Genomic DNA, 12,518 nt, shown 5'->3' with positions numbered 1-12,518 from the left:
CAGTGCTTAAACAATGGAAAAAACACAAACTTTGTCCAAAAACCTCTCATGTTTAGCTGTTTTCCACTTTTTCTTTGGTCATTTTAGCCTTTTTGGCCAGGGTGAAGGGAGTATCTGCCATCAAACAAGAAGACAGCCGCATGTAACTACGACGGTGTTTGCTAGTTCACCTTGCATGCATTAATGTAATAACGTGGTTAGCCTACTCAACGTAAATTATACACGAACAACATTAAGCTACTCACCCAGAGAAGAACGGCTGCTGCTGCCATCATCATCCGTCATCATTTCTGCTACACTGGCAGGGCTAGGGGCCAGGACTCTACTCTTCGGGTTTTTGGGGGATGTTGCTAACTCCGGGTCCGATAACAGGCACCACACCCGCAGTAGATGTGCACGGTGTGAGGTCTCGCAGCAAGCTATCAAATACGGCGCATTTCTCGGCTTTTAAAAAAAACGCTATACGTCGCCAGGTGTTTCATCAGATTTGAGGTGTTACCTCCTTTGACAGTATCACAGTATCAGCTTAAAGCACTTGTTGCAGGCTGCTGAGTTTGCATCTTTTGCTGTGAAGTACAGCCAGACTTTGACCGCTTCGCCTTGGGCGTTTTTAATCTGTAGCTCTGCTCTAAAAGAACGTAGGTACCTGGGCCCGCCTACTACGCTTGCAAAGGTAAAATGATTGGCTGGAATCCAAAGTGTATGACATTTCAAGAAAATAAAGCACTGAAATGTGCGCTGCTTTTCAGTCTGGTTACTACCGTTTATGTCAGAACCGGTGCCATGATACCGGTACCCATCCCTAGTGATAAGTTTTTAAAAAAAGAAAAAAAAAAAGCCTTTATTAATTTTAATGGCCATCATTTTAATACAGTCTTTACACTGAGTTGTGGTCACTGCGCCCTCTTATGGCAAACAGAAATTCAGCTTTAGGAGATAATCAACTTCAAGAAGAGAACTGGGATGACCTAAACTGAGGTTCTGACCAAAGTTATCAGTTATTGGCTGAATGAGAACAGATTGATAAAGTTTAAAACAGCTGTGAGTCACAGACTGAAAAAACTTTATTTAAACCTTATCTGTTTGCAGTTTTAACTGGAAGTTTCAGGGAACATTTGAACATCTGATGTTTCTGATGTGAGCGCTGCCACCCACGGAGCCTGACTGATCAATATACTTAAACCATTAGACACACACACGCGCACACACACAGGCACGACACACGCACACACACACACACAGAGCAGCACCTGCTCAGATAAGCACTCACCTTCATGTTGGAGGCCTCTGTCTCCAGCTTGGTCAGGTGGTTGGAGTTGTCCTGCAGCTCCTGTCTCAGGTTTGAGTTCTCCATCTTTAACACCTCGACCTGCCTCAGCAGCTGGTCATACGACGCCGCCGCCATGTTGGACCCGAGTGTGACCTGCAGACAGACAGCAGCCAATCAGAGTGCATGTGGGCAAGGACAGGAGTGTTCACGTGTTTTCAAAGGCGGAGTGGAACTCAACAACAACACCTGAACTTAGATACTAATAAAGTTTTATTAAAGAGACACCAGCAGCCAGTAATCAATAAGCTTACTGATCTGCAGCACAAAACATCTGGGTAAATGAGAGCCACCATTGAGAGAACCACCACTCAAAAGCCCCACCCACACCTGAAGCCCCACCCGTATGGGAACAGCTGGTCTGTTGAAGACAATAATGATGAAGTGCAGCAGTTACTGACACTTCTTGTGTCCCAGAGCAAACCTCTGTACAAAGACTACTATTAATGGACCCTGCAACATGTTACCATGGCAATGGTACAGAGACAGCGTGACCGCAGTATAACACAGAGCGTCACAGGAGATGATGTCACAAAAGATCAGAACCAACTTGTAAAATTAAAATGACGATAAATCATTGAGGAACTTTTCCTCGAAAGAAAAGTGAGACGTGACAAAGTTGACAGACCTTATTCCTCCACGTTTTGAAGGACAGCATGGAAGGCCAATGAGAGAACAACACTGTGTACGCCAATCATGTGGCTGGAACAGAGTGGGTGATCAAAAATGAAATGAAACACTCGAGCGACAGCGTTACAGAACATGGTGTCCCAGCAAATGAGGGTGAAGACGACGACCTCTGAAGCAGCGTCATCCTTCAGAGCACGGTCAGTGACACTTCCTCCCATACCGTGCCTTAGAACACAAATATCTGCAGTGACATCATAAACACATCAGCCTACTTTATTGTCGTTTCCCATGATGCAGTATTATTATTATCCACATTATTCATCTAAACACACCTGTGTGACTAAACTAATATGCTGTTCTCACTCAGGAGGAAACAGGAGGCTCTTTTAGCAGAATTGTTCCTTGCGCTGAACCCTGTGGAACTCCATATTAACCTTAGTGTGAAGAGGACCATTTACATGAACAAGAGTCTGTTAGATAGATATGATTAGAGCAGGGCGATATGACCAAAAATATTTATCACGATATACATTTGAAAATTTGTGATAACAATATAACTGACAATATAATTGACACTAGACAAAATACTTTACAACTCCACAACTTTATTAGTGCAAAAAACCCCATCAATGTATTTTCACTTAAATAAGCAGCTGTTTATTATGTGCATTAAAGTTATATAAAAAAAATTAACAGTGCAAATGCAAATTCCTTGCTGACAGTTTAACCAAAAGGCATTTCCAGTGGAAATTGGCCGACATATCCTCAGCATAACCATGTATACTATCCACAAAACTTGGCCCGCTAGCATGCGCTACCAAAAATAGTGCTTTGTTGTGTATCTGACGGACGAAAGCTAAACCAGTTCCACACCACTGACGTTGCAGCATTTTTACAAACCAATTCTGGTTCATTTCATCCGTTTCATTTAACGATCCACTTTCGCTCTTCTCCTTCTGCGTCGCCGCCATGTGCGTATGTAAACATAGGCACTGCGCATGCGCGTTTTACCCATATTCTTTTGCGATATTTCATTTTCCTATCGTTTCCTATAAATTACACCGGTATTACCGTGAACGGTATGATATAGCCCAGCCCTAGATATGATTCAAATTACTGCAGCACAGTACCTGTAATACCTACATCATGCTCTATTCATTCTAATAGGATATTATGGTCAACAGTATCGAACGCTGCACTGAGGTCTAGCAGGACAAGCACAGAGATGAATTCACTGTCAGAGGCCATAAGAAGATCATTTGTAACCTTCACTAAAGCTGTTTCTGTGCTGTGATGAGCTCTGAAACCTGACTGAAACTCTTCAAATAAACCATTCCTCTGCAGATGATCTGTTAGCTGTTTGACAACTACCCTTTCAATAACTTTTGATATGAAAGGAAAGCTGGAGATTGGCCTGTAATTAGCTAAGACAGCTGGGTCAACAGATGGCTCTTTAAATAACAGTTTAACTACTGCTGGCTTAAAGGCTTGTGGTACAGGACTGCAGTCTTGTAGGAATAAGGTCTAAAAGACATGTTGATGGTTTGATGATGGAGGTTCAAGGAGAAAGTAATTGCTGAAGTTAACTGAGAAAGATTTAGTTTAGGTGGAGTTTATTTTCATTGTGCTAACCTTTTACAGTCAGTTGCAATAACTCGTACTGCATGCTAGCTAGTAGGGATGTGCGGATCAATACTGAAATATTGATTCCTCCGATACCAGTCATTTATGTTCTAGAATCAATTCTCACATTAAAATATCGATATTTTAGTAATTTAGGGTAAATTTGTAGTTTATCGTTAACAAGAACACAGTGGAAAGAAACTATATCATTCGGATTGTCTACATTGGAAGGAACTACTTCCTCTTCCACCTTTCATAGTCATGTGCGAAATACGGCTGTATAAATGTCTCGCAGCCCCTGGCATGCGCACTCACAACAATGGCTGAGCATAATTGGAGTCATGTGCTGACGTATTTTACCTCCACAAACAGCCGAGACGTGGTTTGCAATACATGTGGCAAGAAAGTGAGGTGTTGTGGCAACACCACAAATTTGTCAAACACCTCAGAGTAAATCAAATCACAGAAAATGACGAGCGTATGTTGAGGCAAACTGAAGAGGAGGAGTGGACATGGACAGGTGCTGCTAGGGCGAGACAGACGTCTCTCACGGAGTCCTTTAGTGCTGCAGGCGGGCAAGGTGTTCAAATAGCGCACAACTTCAGGTTTTTTATTTCTATATGATTAATTCTGCATTATTAAGTAAGAACAAGTAATCTGATGTCCTGCAATCATTATGGCACTATAATTTGAGATACAATAAAAGATACAATAAATAAAATACGTTTTTATTTAGTATCGGATCGGATCAGTATCGTCGATACCACCCTGAATTTTACTTGGTATCGTATCGGAAAGGAAATCAGTGGTATTGCACATCACTACTAGCTAGCATGACGGAGTTTCTATACAGCTGGGAGGGTGCTTTGATGTTACTGATATTGAACTTTATTTTATTCACAAGGTTAGTTAGTAGAGTTTCCAACCGTCCCGTAAAAAGACGGAATCGTCCCGCATTCAGAGAAAATGTTACGTGTTTCGTGTTGAGCTGAAAAGGAACACAGTTTGTCCCGGACTTGAATGAAAAAGACACAAAGCTGGATTTATTCTGTCGTTACGCTGCACAGCTGCATCTTCTTCTCTCATTCTCTCCCCTCCCTTTCCTGTTGCTACTTCAATCATGAAACGGATCAATGATCAGCTGAACGGCTTTTCTCTCTTGTTTATTGCCCAGTTTGCTCCAGAAAGAGGAAACCAGCAGATGTCGCGCTAAACAACAGCAGCATGTTTAAGCTTGATCAGCTGTTGTTAGAATTTGTTTAATATTAATTTCTAGTAGCTGATGTTTGCTGGAGCCACAGCTGTAAAAGCTGCTGGTCATGATATCGGTTTGGATATGTGGTGAGAGGGAAACATGAAGATGGAACCAGGAGACGTCCTTACTGAATCATCAGAGCTGAACAGGTGATGGAGAAACAGGTTTACCTTTTAGGTGACAGGAATGAGTTGAAGGGAAGTTATGAACTGTTTATGAGAGACAAATAACACCAGGATCCTTTTCTATGTAGCTTACAGCTGGTAACTGTGCAGGGGCGGGTCTAGCAAAGTTTTGCCAAGGGGCAGGTAGAGCATTAACAGGGAAAGGGGGGCACAAAGAAATACTTTCTTATTCTCATTTAAAATGTCTCGCTTTTATTAAATAATTATCTGAAGCTTACAACCAAAGTTTTTATCTGACATAAAATGTATAGAAATCATACATATAACATCGAAGCAGCTGGAATCCACAGCTGTGCGTGTTCATGGAGCTTGCATTTTCACCTGCTGTGCATCACTACCTGTCAAGTTTAACTGTCTTCAGAACATTACAGAGGCCATATTGACAGGATTTGGCTCTACATGTCTGTGTGAGCAGATTTTCTCTCACATGAGTGTCCTCAGTAGGGATGGGTATCGTTTAGGTTTTATCCGATACCAGTACCAAACCGGTACTTTTGAAACGGTGCCGGTGCTTAAACAGTGCTAGAACCGGTGCTTAAAGAATGAAGAACACAAAATTGGTCCAAAAACCTCTCATGTTCAGCTGTTTTTTGTAAAAAGATAACAATGTTAGCCTTTTCTGCAGCTATGGGGCATATATGGTGTCACTCTTGGCTGGAAGCAGTGCTTAAACAATGGAAAAAACACAAACTTTGTCCAAAAACCTCTCATGTTTAGCTGTTTTCCACTTTTTCTTTGGTCATTTTAGCCTTTTTGGCCAGGATGAAGGGAGTATCTGCCATCAAACAAGAAGACAGCCGCATGTAACTACGACGGTGTTTGCTAGTTCACCTTACATGCATTAATGTACTAACGTGGTTAGCCTACTAAATGTAAATTACACACAAACAACATTAAGCTACTCACCCAGAGAAGAACGGCTGCTGCTGCCATCATCATCCGTCATCATTTCTGCTACACTGGCAGGGCTAGGGGCCAGGACTCTACTCTTCGGGTTTTTGGGGGATGTTGCTAACTCCGGGTCCGATAACAGGCACCACACCCGCAATAGATGTGCACGGTGTGAGGTCTCGCAGCAAGCTATCAAATACGGCGCATTTTTCGGCTTTTAAAAACCGCTATGCGTCGCCAGGTGTTTCATCAGATTCGAGGTGTTACCTCCTTTGACAGTATCACAGTATCAGCTTAAAGCACTTGTTGCAGGCTGGTGAGTTTGCATATTTTGCTGTGAAGTACAGCCAGACTTTGACCGCTTCGCCTTGGGCATTTTTAATCTGTAGCTCTGCTCTAAAAGAACGTACGCACCTGGGCCCGCCTACTATCCTCGGAAACGTAAAATGATTGGCTAGAATCTAAAGTCATCACAGCTCAGGAAAATAAAGCACCGAAATGTGTGCTGCTTTCGGTCTGGTGCCATCATGGCACCGGATACCGGTACCCATCCCTAGTCCTCAGGTAGCCGTCTGAATGCTGGACGCTCGGAGATCTGCGTCTCTGAGTGGGAGACCAGAGATCACATTAACATGTGTGTCTCTGTATTAACAGACATGCAATATTGGCCCAGTTTATTTTTCTTACCATTCTTGTGAGGAGACCATAAATAGCATTTGTATTTTCTGTTGTACAGTTCATTTGCTGTTATGGATAAAAAGTGTCTTTTTTTTGTTTCAAAATAGCTGATAACTATTCACTGATAGCTGCCAACATCTGCGAACAAATATAATTCTATAAAGTGGTTCTATATAGTGTGTAACTGTTCATATAGAGCGTTATTAAATTTATTGCTAATGCAATCATATGGCACACTTACTTTTGAGGAAATTTTAAATGGCACTCGTCATCAGAAAGGTTGCTTACCCCTGCTCTAAATGAATATCAATGGTATTTGAAGTATTATTATACATATATTTTATTTGACCTGAGCATTAAATAAGACGGAAGCTCTGTGTAAGGCCCACGTTGACGATAGATAATAAGAATTAACAGTGGTTTTTCAGCTTTTTAGCTAGGGTGGACAAGGTTAAGCATCATGCTTTAAAATGAATTAAAATGCTGACTGGCTCCAGAAGCTGGAGTGGAAGACTGCTGCCACCCCCTACCCACCCAGAGTAATTTAAATTACTTTCTAGGCTAAATTCTAAATTAGTGATTTAGAATTTCCTCTCCAGCTTACGAGTTATCTTTGAAGGTTAAACCAGGGAGACAAGTACTTCTGATTTAAGGCTCTCTTTTTCACGGGAGCTACAGTATCCATACATAGTGAGGAGGTAAAATTATTAACAAGGTAACCAACCTCTCTTGGAGTAGCGTTCAGGTAGCTGCTCTGCTTTGTGTTGATACAAAGCATTGAAGATGATAACAGCGAGTGAATTACATTCTTAAGTTTAGTTACAGCACTTTCAGAAAGACATCTACTTTGATGACATATACTCCCCACTGCTGTGGAATCCATTATTGTAAAATTAAATGTAATTAGGAAATGATGAGACAAGAGAGGGTTTTCAGGAAACACTGTTAAATGTTTAGTTTCTATGCCATATGTCAGTACAAGACCTGAGCAGAGCAATGTTGTATTTTACTGCAGCACACAGCTCACTAATGACATTTTTGATCTGTAAGAGCACCTGATAATTTGGTCATGTGATCACAGGATCACATGATCAGAGAGTGTAACCCTCAGATCAGCTAAACATATGACATCACTTCCTGTTTTCTTTTTAACCTAAAAATAAATTCAGTACAATGATGACATCAAATCTGGAGGGTCAGCTGATCTTTCATGTCAATAATTGAAATTACAGAGAGCTTAGATTATTGATGATCTTCAGAGCTAAATATAGAAACATCTAAATTGTAATTAAAACGAGCTATTTACCTGCCTGGTGACAGGACGACCAATCAACACAGGAGGTCCTAACGCAGTTACAATGAGGGAGGGCGGAGCCTCTCAGCTCCACCTGCACAAATAGTTTGACCTCTTACTGACCAATCACAGTGCTTTATCTACGCCACAACCACAGAATCCACAGATAACCTAACAAGGTGCCCTTAACGAGATGGGACATACATAATGAGAACCTTTGCACACAGAAGGATTGGTGCCAGCTGGGTATTGAACCAGGAACCTTCCTGCTGTGAGGCGACACACTGACCTCTGCAGCACCAATCCATAAATATCTGATCACACTGATCAGGTTTGAACAATCAGAAGATCAAATTGAACTTGCTGCACCAACAAAGAATCCAGCAGTACTACATACAGTACTAAAATAACAGTGATGATACTGGTAAAGTTATTGATCCAGGTGCTGATTATTGCCGTTGACACAGCAATCAATAACTAGGACAGACAACATCTCTTCTTTCCTGCACCAGCCAGACGCCATTTTCTCTCCCTCCTCTTTCCATCATCTCTGCACCTCCTCCTCTTCATCCCTCCATCATCACCCCCCCCCCCCCCCCCAATCCTCTCAGTCTCTCAACGACCCCCCCCCCCCCCCCCCCCCTCCTTGTCTGCAGCACAAACAGAGGATGAATTAAATCCTCTGGAGAACGACAACAGCACAATGAAAGGAACCCCCCCCCCCAACCCTCCCCCCTCCCTCCGCTCTCCCCCCTCCTCCTCCCTCCTGTCCGCCTCCTCTTCCTTGGCAGATACAAAGGAGGAAAAAGGATGGAGGGATAGAGGATAAAGACAGAAAATGGCAGCTCACCCCATCGCGTTCGCCTCCATCAGCCTTCCTCTCTCTCCGTCTGATAGACAGAGTGCAGTCAGCTGGGCTCTCAGGCAGCCAATCACAGCCCAGAAACACACACAGGCAAAGAAGGGAGGGGCAGCCCCCACTGCTCCCAGCATGCTTTGCAGCAGGCTCTGCAGGCAGACTGACCGGGTTATTGAGACACACACACACACACACATGTAAAAGGTGAACCTTTATTTTACTGATAAAAGCTCAAAGAACCATTTTTAGTGTTTTTAACCAACACACACACAGATGTGGGTTCTGAAGTCAAATGAGACGGTGAGCTCAAAATGTTGCAATGTAAGCTCAACATCTGTGGGTTAAAGGATAACACAGTTTCTGCACTGTGAGGCCATGTCAGAGAGTAAACATCACTGACTCTCCTCCGCCGTTTGCTCTTCATGTCATCAACACACAATGAGTGATGTCATTGGGTCACATCAGCTCCTCGTATCTCCTTCCTTTGTCACCCGGTCAAACTCCACAACATATTTTTGTGTTTTTGCCTCAAGTCAAACAAATTTGCTTCTTCCACCTTCAGCAGGTTTCTTGACTATTTTGCAGAGTACTTTTCGAGGTGGGAAGTAGAGCAGGGCGATATGACCAAAAATATTTATCATGATATACATTTGAAAATTTGCGATAACGATATAGCTGACTATATAATTTCTGTGAGACAAAATACAACTCCACAACTTTACTAGCACAAAAAACACCCATCCACTCATTTTACTTAAACAAGCAGCTGTTTTTTATGTGCATTAAAGCTATATAAAAATTTAACAGTGCAAATGCAAATTCCTTGCTGAAAGTTTAACCAAAAGGCATTTCCAGTAGAAATGGGCTGACATAAGTGCCAAATACATGTGCCAAATAAAAAAGTCAAATACGTATTTCTCGGACCATAAGGTGCACGAGATTATAAGGCACATTAAGCAAAACAAAGCAGTCAGATGAGTCAAACTTTATTCAACTCATTCTTCTTGCTTCCTCCACTTCTGTACCATTGATTCATTAATGCTGTATTCTATCACAGCTGCTCTATTCCCATGTTGTTGCAGTATATTAATGACTAACCTTCTATTGTGGATGGATTATCTCAGTTGTTCTACTGACTGAAGTTTGGTCCGTTTACAGCATCCTGCCATGCGATTGCATTTGTCTCTAACCATCAGGAACCTTCATGTTAAATTTTATCGAGTGGAAAAGTGTTAGCGTTCATCCTCGAGCTTCACTGTTTATGTTATGCTAACACAGCTGTGTCGCTAGCCTCATTATATACCAGCTAGCCCAACTTCAGTAACCCTACAAACGTCACTGCTGTGTAGCTTCCTGTCTTCATTTATGTTGGAAGTGATAGCAGAGCTGTACGTTTGAATTTTTTCAGAAATCTCTCAGTCAGAACATGCTATACCATGTTTAGGTAACTAGCGAAACTAGCGAGCTAGCTTCCGCTAACTTCTGACTCCATTAAATGTAATGAATTCTGTTTTCATGGATGCCTGGATGTTAAACTTCCTAGTTACACCTGGTAAAGCAGCAATGCTGATCGTTTCATTACAGATGAAAGAATTTAGACAGTTTTAAACTCTCAGTGATGTTCGTTTGACTTTGGGACTTTAAAAGACAGAGTTTAGGACCCAGATTACTCCCAGATTTACAAGCACCTTAGTCCGACAAATACGGCAATAACAACGGCCCGCTTGCATGTTCTACGAAAAAAAGTGCTGTGTTGTGTATCTGACGGACAAACACCAAACCAGTTTAGCTGCACCATTTATACAAAACAATTCTGGCTCATCCATTTCACTCAACAATCTACTTTCCCCATTCACATTTTCCGTTACCGTGCATTCTCCGTGCTTTTTCGGCGCATGCGCGTTTTACCCATATTCTATTGCGATATGTCATTTTCTTAACGTTGCCTAGCTTTGTACCGGTATTACAGTGAACGGTATAATATGGCCCAGCCCTAATTGACACTAGACAAAATACTTTACAACTCCACAACTTTATTAGTGCAAAAAAAAACCCATCAATGTATTTTCACTTAAACAAGCAGCTGTTTTTTATGTGCATTAACGTTATATAAAAATTAACAGTGCAAATGCAAATTCCTTGCTGACAGTTTAACCAAAAGACATTTCCAGTGGAATTTGGCCGACATATCCTTAGCATAACCATGTATACTATCCACAAAACCTAAAAAGAGGTTATACACACACAATACGGTAATATTATGTTGAAGCACAGTACGTATCACTCCGCGAGGCTCCTGCCTACGATAGCCGTAATGCTCCGACAATCCATCAAGCGGTGCGGGTTTGTAGCTTAGCAAATTCGTACTAAAACATTTGACAGATTTTTCGAGCGCCGTGTACCACATAAAATCGTTTTGAGCTCAGTAAACACAACCAGAATTCATACATAAGGCACACGGGATTATAAGGGGCACTGTCGATTTTCAGAGAAATCAAAGGATTGATTTTGAGTGTGCCGTATTTTCCAAAAAACACGGTAATAACGACGGCCCGCTAGCATGCTCTACCAAAAATAGTGCTTTGTTGTGTATCTGACGGACAAAAGTCATGTGCGTATGAAAACAAAGGTATTGCGCATGCGCGTTTTACCCATATTCTTTCGCGATATTTCATTTTATTATCGTTGCCCAACATTATACCGGTATTACCGTGAACGGTATGATATGGCCCAGCCCTAGTGGGGATCATTGGACACCCAATAATATATGATTGGGTGTCCGATGATATTGCGATTTTTAACTTTTTGTGACATGCTGAGTATTGCAATAACCTATATTATAATTTCTCACCTTTTTCAACTGCAAATTATGTCCTCAACGTTAGTCCAGCACAGCAACACCCACTGAGACCTGACATAAATGTTGCCATAAGACACAGTCAGTCTGCTATTGGCATGCAGTCTGATTGTGATAATACAGTTAACTGTGATAAATCAGTGAAAAATCACATGTTGTTGTCTACATAGACACAAATTCACATTTTGCTATTATATTTGCATTCCGCAGCTTTCCTGTTCTTTAGAAATATACCTGAATACAACAGTTCTCTTTCAAACATTTGTTTCGGTGTCTCACTATGGGGAACGCTCTCTATAGAGGCTTCTGAGGACAACGCTGAGAGAGCGTTGTCCTCAGAAGCCTCTATATCATTACTCCAGCCAGTATTGGCTGGCAGTTGTGACGCTTGCATCAGGGAGGGGCCATCCTCCTCCCTATAAAAGGGTGTAACGCAGCGTCACCCGTCATTCAATTTCTTCTTCTCGCTTCTTAGAAACCTCATCTCTCCTGACTGTGAACGTGAGTGCTAGGTTAACTGTCCACACGAGCAAGCTAACACCTTGGTCACCGGGCGCTAGCACGGCTCACGTTTCGAGTCGCCTGCTCTTCACCACAGAGCCAGGTCGGAGAGTGTGTTAGCTGCCACGACGCATCTAGCACAACTGTTAGCTGACCAAGTTAACTGTCTTTGCTACACACGCTCACCAAGCCAAGTAGCACAAGCGCTAGCCACCGCACTAGCTAGGTCATACTAGCTCACCATAGCTACCCGACCGAGAGAAGAAAAAAAAAAAAAAAATCAGCGTTAGCCGTCCAGCCATTCCAAGCTAGCTACACCAAGCGGTTGCAAAATCTCAGGTTCAGATACACATGACGCGTGTGATGTGCCTCGGGCTGCAACACGCCCAAGCGGCTATTTCCACACCGGGTTCATGCG

At 42.3% G+C, this 12,518-nt stretch overlaps 1 protein-coding gene across 5 annotated transcripts in view; it reads right to left on the bottom strand.

Moving 5' to 3' along the window:
- The window catches only part of apc (APC regulator of WNT signaling pathway), a 29,544-nt gene that overhangs the window by 10,039 nt on the left and 6,987 nt on the right, over positions 1 to 12,518 (bottom strand). For 4 of the 5 annotated variants that reach the window (XM_035913391.2, XM_087843401.1, XM_087843402.1 and 1 more), the window contains exon 2: positions 1,271 to 1,423. In XM_035913391.2, the coding sequence (XP_035769284.2) occupies positions 1,271 to 1,405 (135 nt within the window). In that variant the 5' untranslated portion in view covers positions 1,406 to 1,423. Of the gene's footprint in view, positions 1 to 1,270; positions 1,424 to 8,733; positions 8,916 to 12,518 lie in introns of those variants that run through there. The other variant, XM_035913394.2, reaches the window with a different exon arrangement.

Source organism: Neolamprologus brichardi, chromosome 7 (assembly GCF_056152115.1).
Source record: "Neolamprologus brichardi isolate AB-2024 chromosome 7, ASM5615211v1, whole genome shotgun sequence".
NCBI classification, from domain to species: Eukaryota; Metazoa; Chordata; class Actinopteri; order Cichliformes; family Cichlidae; genus Neolamprologus; species Neolamprologus brichardi.
The sequence above is the reverse complement of the archived record's forward strand: the minus strand, read 5'-3'. Positions and strand labels throughout refer to the sequence as shown.